The following is a 15041-nucleotide window of genomic DNA, read 5'->3' on the forward strand; positions in this document are numbered from 1 at the left end:
AGAGCAAAAAATTGAATTTACGGATAATCCAAATTGATTTTATATGGACTTTTGTATTAAGATGCCTGTTTTCATTTGAAAACCCTGATTTTCACTAGATAACAGATTCTGGATAGATCTAGTCTAGAAAAGTCTAAAAATACAGAATCTAGAAAAAGATGGTCATAGAAAAAATCTTTAACATTCTAGAACGTACCACGAAAAAAAATAGAGGCTAGAGTTGAAAAGATGGATCGTTTTGCCTCTACTTAGAGTTGACCAACGATGCGCAAGATCAAGTATACTGTAACCTCTTTGAGATTTTTTTATCGAGCATGTTATCCTTAAATCCTACCCTCGAATCTTATTCTCCTCGATTCTGTCAACAAATTCCTCATAGTTTTAATCATCAGGATCACATTTATACAGAACTAGCACCTTTTGCTTTGGCGTTTGTTTATCTTTTGATCTGTTCGATATATGTTCATCTTGAACGCCGATCCGTCATTGTAATGTTTAACTTCAAAGGGATTTTTTTTTTCATTGCTGTAGAGGCTCGGATTCACTGTATTGTAGAAATGTGGATGTGCTGTATTATCCCTCAGAATGATCGCTGACCTCACCAGGACCCTTTCAGTTAAACGGTTGGTCACAACTCACTCAGTCATCGCCTCAGTCACGCAATTCTTTGTTGCTCATCGGTCAATGCCGCATTTCCCTGTTCAAAGTAAACTTGTCTTGCCACTTTTCTCCTCTTTTTTACGCATTTGAACGGTTTTTTTTGTTGTCGCATTACGGTACTATTTGTAGTTCAATATTGATGTGATAAATATTTTTCTAGATTCTTTTTTGTTTTAGTTTTGACGACAATGATTGAAGAACGGCTCGGTGAGTTTTTTGTCTTTTGCTTCGTTTTTCATCAATACTGTTTCTCACACATAATCCGCATTGGTGGGTATATAACCGGGTATGCACAGGATCATTTCCAAGCTGAATTTTTTTTTACGACATTTACATTTTTCTGCTGATGCAAAGGTAGTTGGAGGGAGGAGGCAATCGACGCTGCTCTAATCGATTCCTACATTAGCATGCAAAAAAAGAGAACGTTCCTAGAGCGCTCAGATCGTTGAGACCGTTAAGACAGTCGAGGAAGAGGGGGGTCTAGTTAAAAGGCCCACGAATCTGGGATTTTCGGGTACGGGTTTCAGGTGGGTGATGCCTTGCTGCGAAGAGGGTAATTCCATTCATTTCTTCCTAATTGCCGTTAAAAAAAAACGGCCCGGAAGATGCGGCGCGTGCACAAGGCTGACGCGCTCCAATAGAACTCTTTGTGGGAAATAGCGCCCCGCAACGCTCGAAGCCGCATCTTCCGGGACGTTTTCTTACGGCAATTAGGAAGAAATGGATGGAATCAACCCCTCTCTCCATAATAATCCCTCCCCGTAAAGGCATAACCCACCTGAAACCCGTACCACCCCAGATTCGTGGGGTGATGCCTTTAAGACAGGACAAGTTTAGACTAATTAAGACAAGTTACGACACAAAACCTGACAGATAATCCAGAAACTCTAAAATGAAATGAAATGAGTAACCAGAGAATAACTTGAAGCCGAGCTTTTACTTAATTCAATTACTTACTTATTTTTACGACAGGAAAGAAATATTTCACATACATAACTTTAAATATATCTGTTATATAGTGTTCTCCGTAAGAAAGCGGGACATTTCACGACAGTACTCGTTGATAGTGGTTGTGATGACGATATAACTACTAGATTCCAACACTTCTTTGAAATCCGGCATTGCGCCGCTAATTCTTTTTTGTCGGTGGATTCGATCACTCTTTCGCGCGCATTTTGAATCATTTATATTATTTATTTTGTGCTATTATTAGTAATATTATTAAAACAATTTATATATATATTATTTATTTGTATTTATATGAACAAAATTTGAAATGTGTCATTTGGTTTGTGTAAACTTGTCTTAACTTGTTTTGCCTTGTCTTGCCTCGTTTTTTTCAGCTGTACCCAATTAGTTCGGGTGCCTCCTAATGCCCCCCCCCCCTCTCCACCTCACTCGGCCCCCTAAATCCTAAGCATACATCTTAAAGGATCTATGACATTTAGGGTAATGCCACTAAGTGTTAAAGAGTAGGTAGTCCTAGCTATGTTTTCCTTCTTTTCCTCTAAGTAATATCCTGGAAGACTAATGCTCAGGTTTTGAAGGAACCCGATTGACTTAGCCATTCACTTCCAGCGATGAACTATTGATTGATGTACTATCGCTTTCGCAAAAATCGGAACGACATTTGTCACTTAACACGTTGACGGCAATGCCCGACGATTCCATCGGACACCTTTTTTACATCATAGGACAATGTCCTTGCAGTGTTCAGGGCAGCATCATAAAAAAAATATTTTATGAGGAGTTATCAGATATCCAATGGTATTCGTTAACTGCTTTTGGGACATTGTCCGACGACCGATGATGCAGTCGGAAATTCGCCACTCAAAGAAATACGCAAAAAATATATGTGGGAGATACGCAAAAAAATCGGTTTTCAATGTGTTAAAAAAGATCTTTGTCGTCCATTGACATTTTGTGTGCTCTGAGGTGCAGTTCAACTCGAGCAGTGTTTAGTCTCCCCCTTCCCAATAACTACATTTGCACCCCTTCGCTTAACTATCTGCTAGATAGATCACCGCAAGAGTTTTTTTTAGCCATTCTTTCCGTTTCGGACAAAACTGGAATCACTGAGTTGGCTGCCGGACTACATGACGTTGGTTTTGTTCTCGTCGCTTCAGGTGGAACTGCTACGACACTTCGCGAGCATGGACTACCAGTAAAGTGAGTTATGTAGCTAGAACCTGATCTATGTATGTGCATTCTACAGATGTTTGGGTTAATTACATAAAGAATACTCGGGAATATAGAATACTATCATGCAGAATACAGAATAAAGAATAAATATTCGGGTGGTTAAAGGAATCGAAGCTGGGTATCCTACTGGTGCAGTTCTTTACTAAAGTTTCATCGAATCCCACTGTGTCGAGTAATAAATTCTCGACATACACCTGAGAAGTTCCCACCGTTTAAACCAAAAAAGGAAGGTCAGGCTTTTAGAATAAACTTAATACGGTTATTATTACTATTTACCTATTTATTACCTGTTATATTTTTTTATTTATTTATTCTATTTATTACCTATTTATAGTAGGATTAAGATGACATGAAGCACGGCGCTGTTGCGTAAGCGGCTGTGCTCGTGGCGGCGCGGTTGAAATCGGGGTGGGATCATCGCGAACTACAGTGAAGAATAGTGTAAGCAAAAATCCTCTTTAGATTCTAACCGGTACGCTGCGCTGCATCGCTTCGAGCGCAGTCGCTTATGCAACTGCACCGTGATTCATAACGTTACCATACCTACTACATACAGTGCACGCCGAATATGTTCACCCGGATGAGTATGACGCGACTACCGCAGCTCACCGTCTAAGAGACAGCTTATCTTCAAACTGACGTAGTTCGGGAACATGTGGGGAAATATAGAGTTTGTGGTGTAGATTACGAGTGTGAGCGTGGCCCCGCTAAATTTCCCTTTATCGTCCAGAGAAACGGGTTGGTAAAGGTGTTTTTTCCTACAAGGTTCTTGGAACGCGTCCCTTCGTACACGATGCGGTCCCCTCAACATACTATTGTTTTTTTTTCACTTGAATAAGCAGCTGAGGAGACTCCATTGATCTTCGACCGCTCGCTCGCGAACGCGGTGCGTGCGAGGGTAGCGCGTTTTCACGTATCTCGTAGGAACAAACGCCATTTTCCGTCTCTCATAGTTGAAAGAGGAATAACTGAGTTTGGCATCCGCCCCTTTACATTCTCTTGGTAGCAAAATTTGGAATTGTTGGAGTGCTCATCTCTGCTTCTCACTCTAAATCATTCTTTCTGAAGAGAATAAATCGAAGTGCATTATCGGAATGCTTTGCTTTCAAGGAAGTAGCTTGGGGCTCATGGTTGAAAGTTTCTGCTAGGAACTTCTTTAACATAGCACGTTAGGTAGTAAAATTTCAAAAAAAGTGAAGAAACTACTAGTAAAAATTGGAGTAGTCTAATTTTTTCAGTTAAATCATCATTTCACAGGTCCTCGGGTTTTTTTTTGTCGAACATAAACTACTTTAGAATGCGAAGTCATCAGCGCGAATCAGAATACCTCAAAACTCCTCGTATCTGGGAACAAAAGGATGCAATGATAGGAACAGTAACCCCTGGTGCTGGCATTTAAAAACGAGAAATGGTCTTTCTGCGTCAACTTCTGACAATACTATAGAATAAATAAAGAGCCAAAAACAAGTTTAGAATTAGGTTGTGTTGGAGGAGGAAATGAATGAAAAATGGTGGAAAAATAAAATGGGAAGAAAGTGTGCTACTTGCTTATATCTGTGGGTATCCATTCCAAGCAAAACCAATTTCAACAAGGTTGTATATTTTAGTGTGGGAATTTCAAATGTTCGATTGGTCGAATAGAGTTGGAAGACAATAACATTTCCGAGTATTCGACTTCCGTGACGGATCGCTTTTGATCGATAGTCCCAATCAATTGATCTGAACAATTCCTTTCCTAATGTAAATACTGCGCAGGAACTAACACAATAATATTTCTGGTTGATAAATAACATTCCGAGAAAAGAAAAAGAGAAAATGTAGTCATTCAAATTTAATGAGTGATGATTGAGCAGTATCACTGGTTCCTGATGCCAATACTAGTTAGACACACCTAATTAAAATTGTTATACGTCTCCAAAGTCTTTAATAACAAACTATCTAAATTCTTTCGGAAAAAAAAAACTCTTAAACGAAAAATTAGTATATAAAAAATCTGAAAAGAGAGTCTCAACTCTGAAACGTTTTAATTAAAATCGCGAAAACTCGTGAGATTCGCATTGTTTTCGACGTGTTCGTCAACACAGTTTAGCCTGGTTTCTTATAAGTTTCGTGGATTCTAGCATGACATCTTGCCTCAAGCCTCACAGCCTCTAGTGGTTTCATTTTTGCATGACAAAAAGATAAATGATATGTTTGCAGTGAAGTTTGCTTATACTTTCATCTATTCGGCCAGAGATGCAGTTTCGGGTTACAAAAATACAGTCCACTTTTAGTTGTTTTTTTCCATATTTTTTGTCCACAGATTTCTAATTTTTCTTATTGCAACATACTTTTACATATTTTGTTCTTTGTATTGCTCTCCATTTCCTTCTGAGGAACCTCAAGGGAGCCTAATCCTAGAGTTGTTCGTCTAGGAAGAAGCAAAACGATTCACCTTTTTTAAATTTGCCCTCTATCCATGCTTTTACGATATGCTTTAGTCTAATACAGTAACCTGTGAGGTATTGAAGAATTCGGAATTTGAGACTAAAACTTTCAGGGATGTTTCTGAAATCACCAAATTCAACGAGATGTTGGGCGGTCGTGTGAAAACGTTACATCCGGCCGTTCACGGCGGAATCCTGGCCAGGGAAAATGAACAAGATCGTCGCGAAATGGAGGTGAGAGGTTGTGTTGGTTGTGTTCGTGCAGGCAAACTCAGGAATTTCGTGCCATGACCACGTTTTCTAAAGCTTTCAAATCGTTCCTATGACGATTGTGTGTGGTCGCTTGATGTGTTCGTCTCTCATTATTTATTCATATCATCTGCAGCAATAATATGCACCCATGAATGAGTCTTGCTTGACTCGCCGCCTGGAGCTGTTGTCTTCCCGTGATCAGAGATGATGTAGTACGATTTTAGCCTTTCAAGAGGATTTGTCTTATGGAAATCATTGTAAATTTGCTATAAAATGTAATTTTATTGCATTCTGATGACGAGAAGACAGAATTTTGCATTTTGATGACAGGGAGAAATCTCTTGATATGCAAAAGTTTTCTTCTTCACGTCTCGATCTACATGTACTGTAGTTTTTCTTTGAGATTTTACGATTAGCATCCGGAATATGGCAGCTGATTTGACCAAGTAGAAGAAATTCTGCCTACTATCTTCTAAGTAAATATTTGCAGCGGAAAACCTCCCCATAAATCCTACTTTGCTCAGGATTTTAAAGGGATGCGCGTCAAGTTGAAGAATCAAAAAATATTCTTGCTTTTTTTTTGAAGAAGTCATGAGTGGGAAAAAAGTTTCGATGAGTCAATGCTTTTAAGTGTTAAATAATCTGGCTTCGTAGTCATGCCTTTAGCCACGTAAGTGGATTCAGATTTGATTTTTTTAATACATTAGAATTTCTTAGAATATAGAGTGACTATATGTCAATGTTAGAATGTATGAGTAAGACTATATTTCTTCTCGGATATATAATTAATGAAATTATATATTTGAGAAAAAAATATAGTCTTACTCCTCAAAAATAAGTCCAATTCCTAATATACGTGCAACTTTCAGTATTGCTCTTTTACTTGTGAAAAGATCAGTCAAAAATTCGCCACCTCCGGACTGATTTCATTGTCCATCTTGAGGTACTGCAGTAGACTTGTGCGTGATAGGATCCTCGTTCGGTTCGTTCCAACAGGATGGAAGTCAAAGCAGCCATCGATGCTTCAATATGCTTTGATATGTTCGCAGTTATCTGCTAGTAGTTATTTCGGATCAAAACGACATGAACCCCGGCGCAATTGCGCGAGCGGCTGCGCTCGAAGCGGTGCGGTGACGCAGCCGCCTACGCAACTGCGTCATGCTCCATGTCGTTTTGATCCGACTGTAGGAACAGTTTTGCCTCGAATGTAAATGCTTAGTTAAATTAAGTCAGTCTCTAGAGAATTGCGATTCTGGGGTGTATTCTTTACTTTCCTGCTCATTTTATCCATTTTATATCTCTTTTTTTCTCTCCTTGTTCTTCGGTGCTTGTCCTTTTGCTGCTTTCTAGGCCGAGTGACATTCCATTGATAATTAAAAGTATTCCTGTAAGCCTATTAGCAGAAATGTGAATTCTGACCTAAGCTTTGGTAATGGGCTTTTTTTTTGCACGGAAAAACGAGTTGAAATGGCAGAGCAAAAAAAATGTTATCCACAACACGTTCGTTCCTTCTTTTTTGCCGAGAAAACGAGTTGAAATGGCAGAGCCACGAAGATGCTATCCGCAAAACGTTTTTTTTTCCATAGTCATCCATCCTTCACGCAGAATAAGAGCTATTGAGAACTATTTTATGCTGTCTCAACTGAGGTCAGAAGTGTTTCCCGGAAGTCGGCAGCATCATTTGTTTTGATAACAGCAAACTCCATAGTGGTGTATCTGAAGCGGTTAGGAATTTTTGTTGCGATTGATGAGCTTAGAAGTTTTCATCTGTTGCTGCACGTATGAAGTATTGGAAGACGAAAGCTGTTTGTTTCCTTTCCGCTTTCCAATTGTGTTTATCCCAATTTTCAAGGATAAGAACTGCTTACGCATTCTCCCTGCCTGGTTCTGTTCCGTCTTGGTGTGCACAATGTCACATACAGGCTTTTAATTACTGTCTCCTGTAATTACGTAGCATTATGATGAATTCATACATCCTATGAGGACAACAATGAGCTCATTCCCTCGCATTTTTCCATCCTAAGAGGCTCATATTGTCCTTTTGTCATAAGAACCCCTTATTACTGTTTTTGATGTGTATTAGCCGACATGATGCATTCATATAGATCCTTAAGGACGACAGTAAGCCCATTCCATTGCATTTTTCCGGCTTAAGAGGCTCATATTGTCCTTTAGTGAGCACTTTTTTTTGCATTTATTTGCTGCGACAGTATTCCGTAAGCACGCCTTTCTAGAACAATTCGCTCCTCCTTTATACATTCCTAAAAGAACTCGTGAAAAAGGTTGAGAACAATTTGAAAATGTTTGAAATCAGCGGATCTTTTCAGTTATTAACAGAAGTACTTTGAACATCATGTCATCATAGTGAGATAAAGAAAAGCTTCGAAAGAGATTTCCGACATTTGCTTCTCTTTCGATATTATTCATGAAATGTACGCTTTAAACTCGGAAAGAAATCAATCCAGAAAATTTTACCTGAACATCCGCAGCCCTTCAACATTTTTATAATCTTTGTAGTGCATCCTATCATTGCTTTTCGTTTTTTTTTTCGATTTCTCGGTTGTCTTACCGATTTTCTTTGTTCTGGGCATAGGTGCGATAGGGAGGAGTGGGACCCTCCTCAGGTGAAGGGGTCCCTTCGCCAACCGTACAAAAGTGAAGAGGGTTGAGCACCACCCACCGACTATCGGATATATGGTTCTGGGCAGTTCTAGGCACATACACTGCACTAGAGTAGTTTTTTTAAATAGTAATAATAAAGTCAATAAAATAATAAACTTAGCTTTTTTTGTAAGTCTGAATCGACGTATTCTGAATGTATCGAACGATGGGAAGATAATGGCATTATGAAAGGTAGAACTGTTGAAAACGAGTTTCCTTTCCACAGGTGGAAACCATTACAATTGAATGATATCGTACGTTTCTAGTATTCTAACCCAATTCACCTTCTAAGTTCTAAAATCTAAGTTCTTTATTCTCTCGGAGGTCGGTGAATCTTGAAGAAAAGAAAGAACAGGTGAATAAACCATAACCATTGCAAGCTTTTCCATTTACCACTACGTTTTCCATCCCTCCGGGAAAAATAGGCCGCACCAAAGATCTTCCATTTCGTCCTGCTTACCATATTTGTACTTCTTTGCTTCAGGATCGTTTTGTAGGAATTACATTGGCCACGTGGAGTTTGTAAAAGTAATAAAACATTGGTTTAAATGTGCTCAGCACCTAGGTGTCATTATGAGGGTCTACGATGGACTACTATGACTAGTTTTAAGCCCAGTGACAAAAAATTCTCCATAGAAAATAGTGTCTAACTGTACTGTAAAAAATGGAAGGTTAAAGCGCACGACGTTCATCACTGTTTTTCGGACGCGACGTTCGACGAATCAAACCGTCGAAGTTTCAAAGTGTGCCTTTATACTCCTCCAAACGACCATGGAACCAATTTTTGTCGATTCTGGAGTTATTAAAAATTTGATAGGCTTTGAATGTGGAAAAATCAACTGATGATATAATATTGATCTAGAAATTAAGGAAAAAATCAAATTGCCTGGAAAACCAAAAAAAAGCATTACCTTGTAGAGAAAGAAATGCTATTTGATATCACGTATTACAAAACTCTTTTTTTCTCTGCATGAGTTTAAATTTGAAAAAAAAACACCATTACTTATGCATAAACCTAATTAAAGTGTTCAACTTTTGCTACTGCGTTGCAGCACCTTTTCCAATATTTCCATTATCCAAGAAAATGCGTCAAATGCTAAACAATTTATCGTTTTTCTTGAATGACCTATAGGAAATTACTGGTAGTGATAATTACTTGTATTTTTTTTTCGTTGAAGACGTCAACAAAGAACAAAGAACAGAGAAGGAGTTCTAGAGGTCGTTGTTGAATAACTGAGAAAAAACTAATGAGTGATTTTTTTTCTGACATGCTTCCTGTTTACGTAAATTGGAGAGAGCATTTGAGTGATATATTTAAGAGCATATTGTCGGCTTTACGTCCATAAGGAAATAGTTTATGATTTTTGCTCAGCGAGTTGTTTTTGTGTGAGAAGTGAGAATCCATGACTTCTTAACCAAACTGTGTGACTTATCTACATATCTATCTACGTATATCTGCGATGCCAGTTGTTGACTTCTTTTTTGGAAACTAAGCTCTGAAATGAAATTGAAATCCACAATTTTCGGAAACCACACCTATATATTTGCTCTTCTCGGTGAAAATGTTGATTTATGAAGGAATACATCGCAAATGCTGTTTTTTTTTTGTTGTCAAAATCCATGGAATTGGGAAGAATAGAGTTGAATAGAATTGACATACAAAAAAAGAAACACTCAGGATTTATTGGATTTGTTTAAGACAAATTTAATAGACCCTTAGAGGTTCGTCTTTTTTGTAGGTCGGTTCTAGCCTTAGTTCCAGAAATGGGATTTCGTAGGAGCTCTTGAAAGAGAGCGAATTCTTAGAAATTTGCAAATTTTTCCTCTGCTCATTCGGATTCATTCATTTTTTTAACATCACTGCTCTATGATCAGTAACAACTCCCTTTAACTTCCTTATATGCTTTTATTTCTCATAACAATGTTTTTATTGTCGTGATTCGGTCGAATATTTACTTTTTGGTCCCAAAGGCTCCTTTGTTTTCCACGGCAGGGGTACTCGAATTTGTCGAAGGGTACTCCAATTCCTTCGACACAAGTTTATGGAGCAAATGAGTGCTGGACAACATTGCTCAGGACTCATCCATGCGGCACCACATCACCCTATAAAATTCGCCGACTTTCCTTCAGTAGCCGGCGTTGTTTACGTCGGGTATCTGTGGCGGCGGCGGCAGCGTGGACGTAAAGGTGACTTGACTTCTGGTCAACCACCACCACCGCTCGCTTTCCGACTCAATGACTACGGCATTTCATCTAATGCCATTCAAGCGATTTATGTACTAAGTGCTCTCTACTGTGTTCTACTTTTCTGTAATCGCACGAATGGAGCTGATTTATTTCCGCATCCACGTTTGTCATACGTAGTTAATAGAGACGAGTAATTCTGCTTCCGTGGAAGAGGCTATGAATCAAAATTCAATTTCGTTCGTCCACGTTTTGTCATTACCAAGGAGTCTTAGCCCAGTAATTTATTGATACTTTCTGTCAACGTTTACCTTCTTCTTCTGCTACTTACCGTAGACCTCCAATACCTTTAAAACACCTCAAATTTGAAAGAAATGTAAAAAATTGGAATTTTCTGGATTTTATGAGTTTTCTTTTCTTTTTGAGAGACAAGAAATTGAAGTATTCTGAATTTTATGTGATTACACGGTGGTGAGGGGCTCTGTAAACTCTTATCCGCTATGTTTTAATCGAATCGCTGCAAGTCCTTTATGTTGCAGTTACGCTCCTTAGTCAAGAAAGAGGCCTAAAGGCATAACCACAAATCTAGGTTGGTACGGGTTTCAGGTGAGTTATGCCTATACGGGGTCGTAAATTGTGGGGAAGAGGGTGATTCCGTCTATTTCTTCCTGATTGCCGTTAAAAAAGGCCCGGAAGATGTGGCGCATGCACAAGGCTGGCGCGCTCCAATAGAACTCGTCGTAGAAAATAGTGCCCCGGAATGGTCGAAGCCGCATTTTCCGAGCCGTTTTTTATGGCGATTAGGAAGAGATGAGCGGGATCCCACCTGTTTCTGCAATTTACGACCCCGCCGGAAAGTCTTTGACCATTGGAAATCCATATCACGTCAGATTTGTGGAGTGACGCATTTAAGGAATTTTCCCATATAGCAGTTCCTTTTTTTTGAGGGAACTCTCACTGCAAAATAGGAAAAAATATGATTTACGTGCCGAAACTAAGTAACAGGGTATTTTTTTCTTCTTCTGAACTACGTGAACTACTAAATACGTGAAATTATGGAGATGAAAGTGATAGTGCGTATAATTTAGGTAGTGATCCTGAAACCATTTGTTCGATACTGTATTTGAAAAATCTCCAGCTACCACCTCCTCATTCTTAGGTGTTCGCTGCAAACGGCTCCGCCTTAAAATCATTAGCCTTTCGCAGTTGTTCGCGTAAAGGCGGTCCGTGTGTGAGTCCACGCCTGTGAGGATGGCTACGTATACGGTATATATGTATGTACATTAAGGAGTAGCAGTTTACCGAGGTAATGTCTTCCAGTAAAGAAGTTGTGTCTTACAGCAGAAGAAGCTTGACGTCAACCTTCAGAAATTTTAAAAAATTGAAAAATAAAGAAACTTTTCAACCTTCTGAAGTAAAGAAGACGCTGAAACTATTTCCAGAGCTATGCCTATTCCTCCTCTCCTTACTCTTATTATTATTCTTATTCTCTTTTTATTCTATTGAAATCGTCATCTAAGATTCATTATTCCTTACTCTACAATAGTCTGATTTCTCCAAGTGCTTTTCTTTTATTTTTTTCGTCCTGAATTATTTCTTTTCCTAGAGAAAAATATTTGTTGACGCTGATGAAATACTTCAAAGCTGCAACTTTCAGGCAAACAAATTCCAATTTGTGGACGTCGTGGTCTGTAACCTGTACCCATTCCGATCAACCGTCGCCAATCCCAACTGTACAGAAGAAGCCGCGATCGAAAACATTGACATAGGTACGAAGGCTCCTCTTTGGTATATATGTAGTTATTTTTTCCCTCCGTTAGAACTAATGCGTTTTTCAGGAGGTGTGACGCTGTTGAGAGCTGCTGCGAAAAACCATACTCGTGTCAGTGTCCTCTGTGATCCAAGTGACTACGGAAATTTTTTGAATAAGGTTAGATGCGCTATTTTTACTTTTTTTTCTGGAATTTAGTCACTCTAAATGCTAAGAACTAAGCGCCATATCTCGAATTTGAATGAGACATTCGAATCATTCGTTCTTGTGATCGATCGTTCAGTCGGCCAGATCACTACCGCACTTCTTCAATTAAATTTGAGCATTGAGTTACTATTGCTACGGTAGTGGTTGAAAAAGTAGGCTTTGTGCTTTTCCTGCTCAGATGTGAAAAGATTGTGATCGTTTCAATTGTGAATTGGTTCGTCTACCTCAGACTCGGAAGAAGGGGTTTTGCCGATCCGTTAGCGAATAAAATCAATTACCAACCTCGTGTTTGCCTCACGAAAAATCAACGCTACATATTTTTTTGCTTCTTTTTCCTGTGGGGTGTTGCAGTTAACTTCAAATTGTGGGGTTGGGAAATTGACGTTTTCCACATTGGAACAGTTTTTTTGTAAGTAAAAGTAAGTAAGTAATGTAAATGAGCCATACAGTAGTTATCCGTATGCAGTGCTTCCTGGCCACAGGTTTAGATCCTGAAGTGGCGATTCCACCCCAACATCTTAACGCATTGACGTCAATGTCCGACGATAACGTCGGACACGTTTTTGCCGTTGCGTGTGGGACAATGTCCTCCGACGATGTTTTGGGACAGCATCATAAAAATACTTTATGAGGAGTTATCATATATTTAATGCTATTCATTGTCTGTTTTTTGGGACATCCGTCCAACGATGCAGGACAAGATTCAGCGCGCGAAAAAAACACGCGAGAAAAATAGGTACAAGCGGTACATTTGCAAAAAAAAATTCCTGCGTTGTCAATGTGTTAAGCGTAGTTTAAATTTATATTAATAAACAATGAATTGTTAGAGCCGAGGTTATAGAGAAAAGTATTCGTGTACTGCTAGTTACTAGTTGAGCTTCACAAAGGATGTGTGTTTCACTGACCTGGAAATTTTAGAAATTTTCTCTTGGATGAAAATAACTCTTTTTTCATTCATTTTCCCAGTATTAACTGCTCCTTCCAGTGATTAACGGCAGATATTTCGAAGCCACGGGATTTCATGATTTTGTTTTTTTGATGAGATGAAATCTTCTTTGGAATTAGGAACAGAAACTGGAAACATCATTTCTATGTCCTTTTCATACTATCTTACTTTTTCCACTAAGTAGATTCTCAGAAACTAATTAACGGACTGCGTTCCATTTTGGTGTTTTAGTCGATGACGTCGAAGGATTTTCTTGAACAAAAAAAAAAGAATGTTGCTATGAAATCCAAGTGGGATGGTTGTCTTGTGCTGAAGAATTTTTCTGTTGAGATAATGGTTTTGAGGATTATTTCAACTAATTTTTTTTGTATAATTAAATCACACTGCAGTAATAGGATGTGACACATCCGGTTGAAAATCTTTACTTTAAGGGCCATTGGAAATGAATGTGATATTTTGTTGGAGATTTTTCGAAATGCACTTTGAACGGTTATATGATAAATTCTTGTTCACAGACTGGAGAAAAAAGGTTTTTCTCGCTTTACATCTCAGCTTCCAGAAAATTAACTATCTAAATATTTCTCCTTCAAATGGGAGATAGGTTGTTTTCTTTCGGTAGTTACTCTTCAGGACGCTCCATTGATGGTGCTAAAGCGAAATGACACGTAAAAAAAGAACATTTATTTATTTGAAAGCATCTATAGGTGTGCCATAGAACAGAAACATGGAGGAAGAGAGCTCACTAGAATTTCGCCTAAGTTTTATACAGCAAGGTTGACCCTTCACTGCATATTGGCTGCCAGGTAACTCTCCTGCTACAGAAAGTGAGAAATCCTCACGTGAGATCCTTTTCCCAAACCCTGGCTACAGTAGAACAACAGTAGCCAGGGTTTAGGTGACCTATTTAACCCAGAACAGACGTCAGGGGCCCTGGGCGAACGTCAGAGGTCTTGGTGGAACGGATATCGAGACCACTAGCGGAAGGGCTCGTTAACTTGCTATCATTGAACATCTAATCGCAACAGGGAGAAAATAAGGATTAGTTGTAGGGAAAAACTTGATATGGGCATATCAAGGCAGTTTTCCAGCTAGTTAGTATCATAAAGGAGAAAAAGAAGCAAAAAGAAACTAAAACTATGAGCTAAAAACATGGATTAATCCAGTGCCTGCTGTGTTCATTGCTTGAGAAGGTTGGTGGTCTCTGAAACAAAAAAGCATTAGGCCTTGCTCATACCTATAATAATAAGGACAAGACATTATACGTTATTCATGATCAATGACGAAATGATATTATTGCCAAAAGTGAGTAAGGAATCCGTCCAGCACTGTCCTGGACTCCGGAAAGTGCTTGCTAGTACTGTCAAAGCCTGGTCGTTCTACACGCCCATGCTTTGCGGTACCTGATTGGCAATTTTTCAAAGCTCTGAGAGCATGACATTATCCCATCCAACACAATTTTGATAAACCTAAACTGGTGCATGAATTCGATGATTACAATTGATGATAACTGCTAAATGGGACACGAAAGATCTGTGGTAAAAATAACAGCCTACCGTCACGAAATGTGCTGAGAATTTTTTTGTTCAAATCAGTTAAGCTAACATTGTGTTAATTTGAGAGGCTAAAAAAAAATTGAAATGTATTTTTCTCTTTTGACTTCCTTCATTAAAGTCAGAGTATCATAAAATTGACGTGTGGAAGTTTGGTGGAAAGATAGGGCTTGAAATGTACA

At 38.8% G+C, this 15041-nt stretch overlaps 1 protein-coding gene across 3 annotated transcripts in view; it reads left to right on the forward strand.

Annotated features, from left to right (window-relative positions):
* Window positions 1-585: 585 nt before the first annotated feature.
* The window catches only part of RB195_000458 (uncharacterized protein), a gene marked incomplete at both ends in the record, with an annotated part of 51932 nt that continues 37476 nt past the window's right edge, over window positions 586-15041 (forward strand). For 2 of the 3 annotated variants that reach the window (XM_064196821.1, XM_064196822.1), the window contains 6 exons: window positions 586-706; window positions 838-867; window positions 2703-2829; window positions 5402-5522; window positions 12043-12154; window positions 12224-12315. In XM_064196821.1, coding sequence (XP_064052699.1) covers window positions 586-706; window positions 838-867; window positions 2703-2829; window positions 5402-5522; window positions 12043-12154; window positions 12224-12315 — 603 coding nt within the window. Of the gene's footprint in view, window positions 707-837; window positions 868-2702; window positions 2830-5401; window positions 5523-12042; window positions 12155-12223; window positions 12316-15041 lie in introns of those variants that run through there. The other variant, XM_064196818.1, reaches the window with a different exon arrangement.

The sequence above is a fragment of the Necator americanus genome, chromosome IV, assembly GCF_031761385.1.
Source record: "Necator americanus strain Aroian chromosome IV, whole genome shotgun sequence".
Classification (NCBI taxonomy): domain Eukaryota; kingdom Metazoa; phylum Nematoda; class Chromadorea; order Rhabditida; family Ancylostomatidae; genus Necator; species Necator americanus.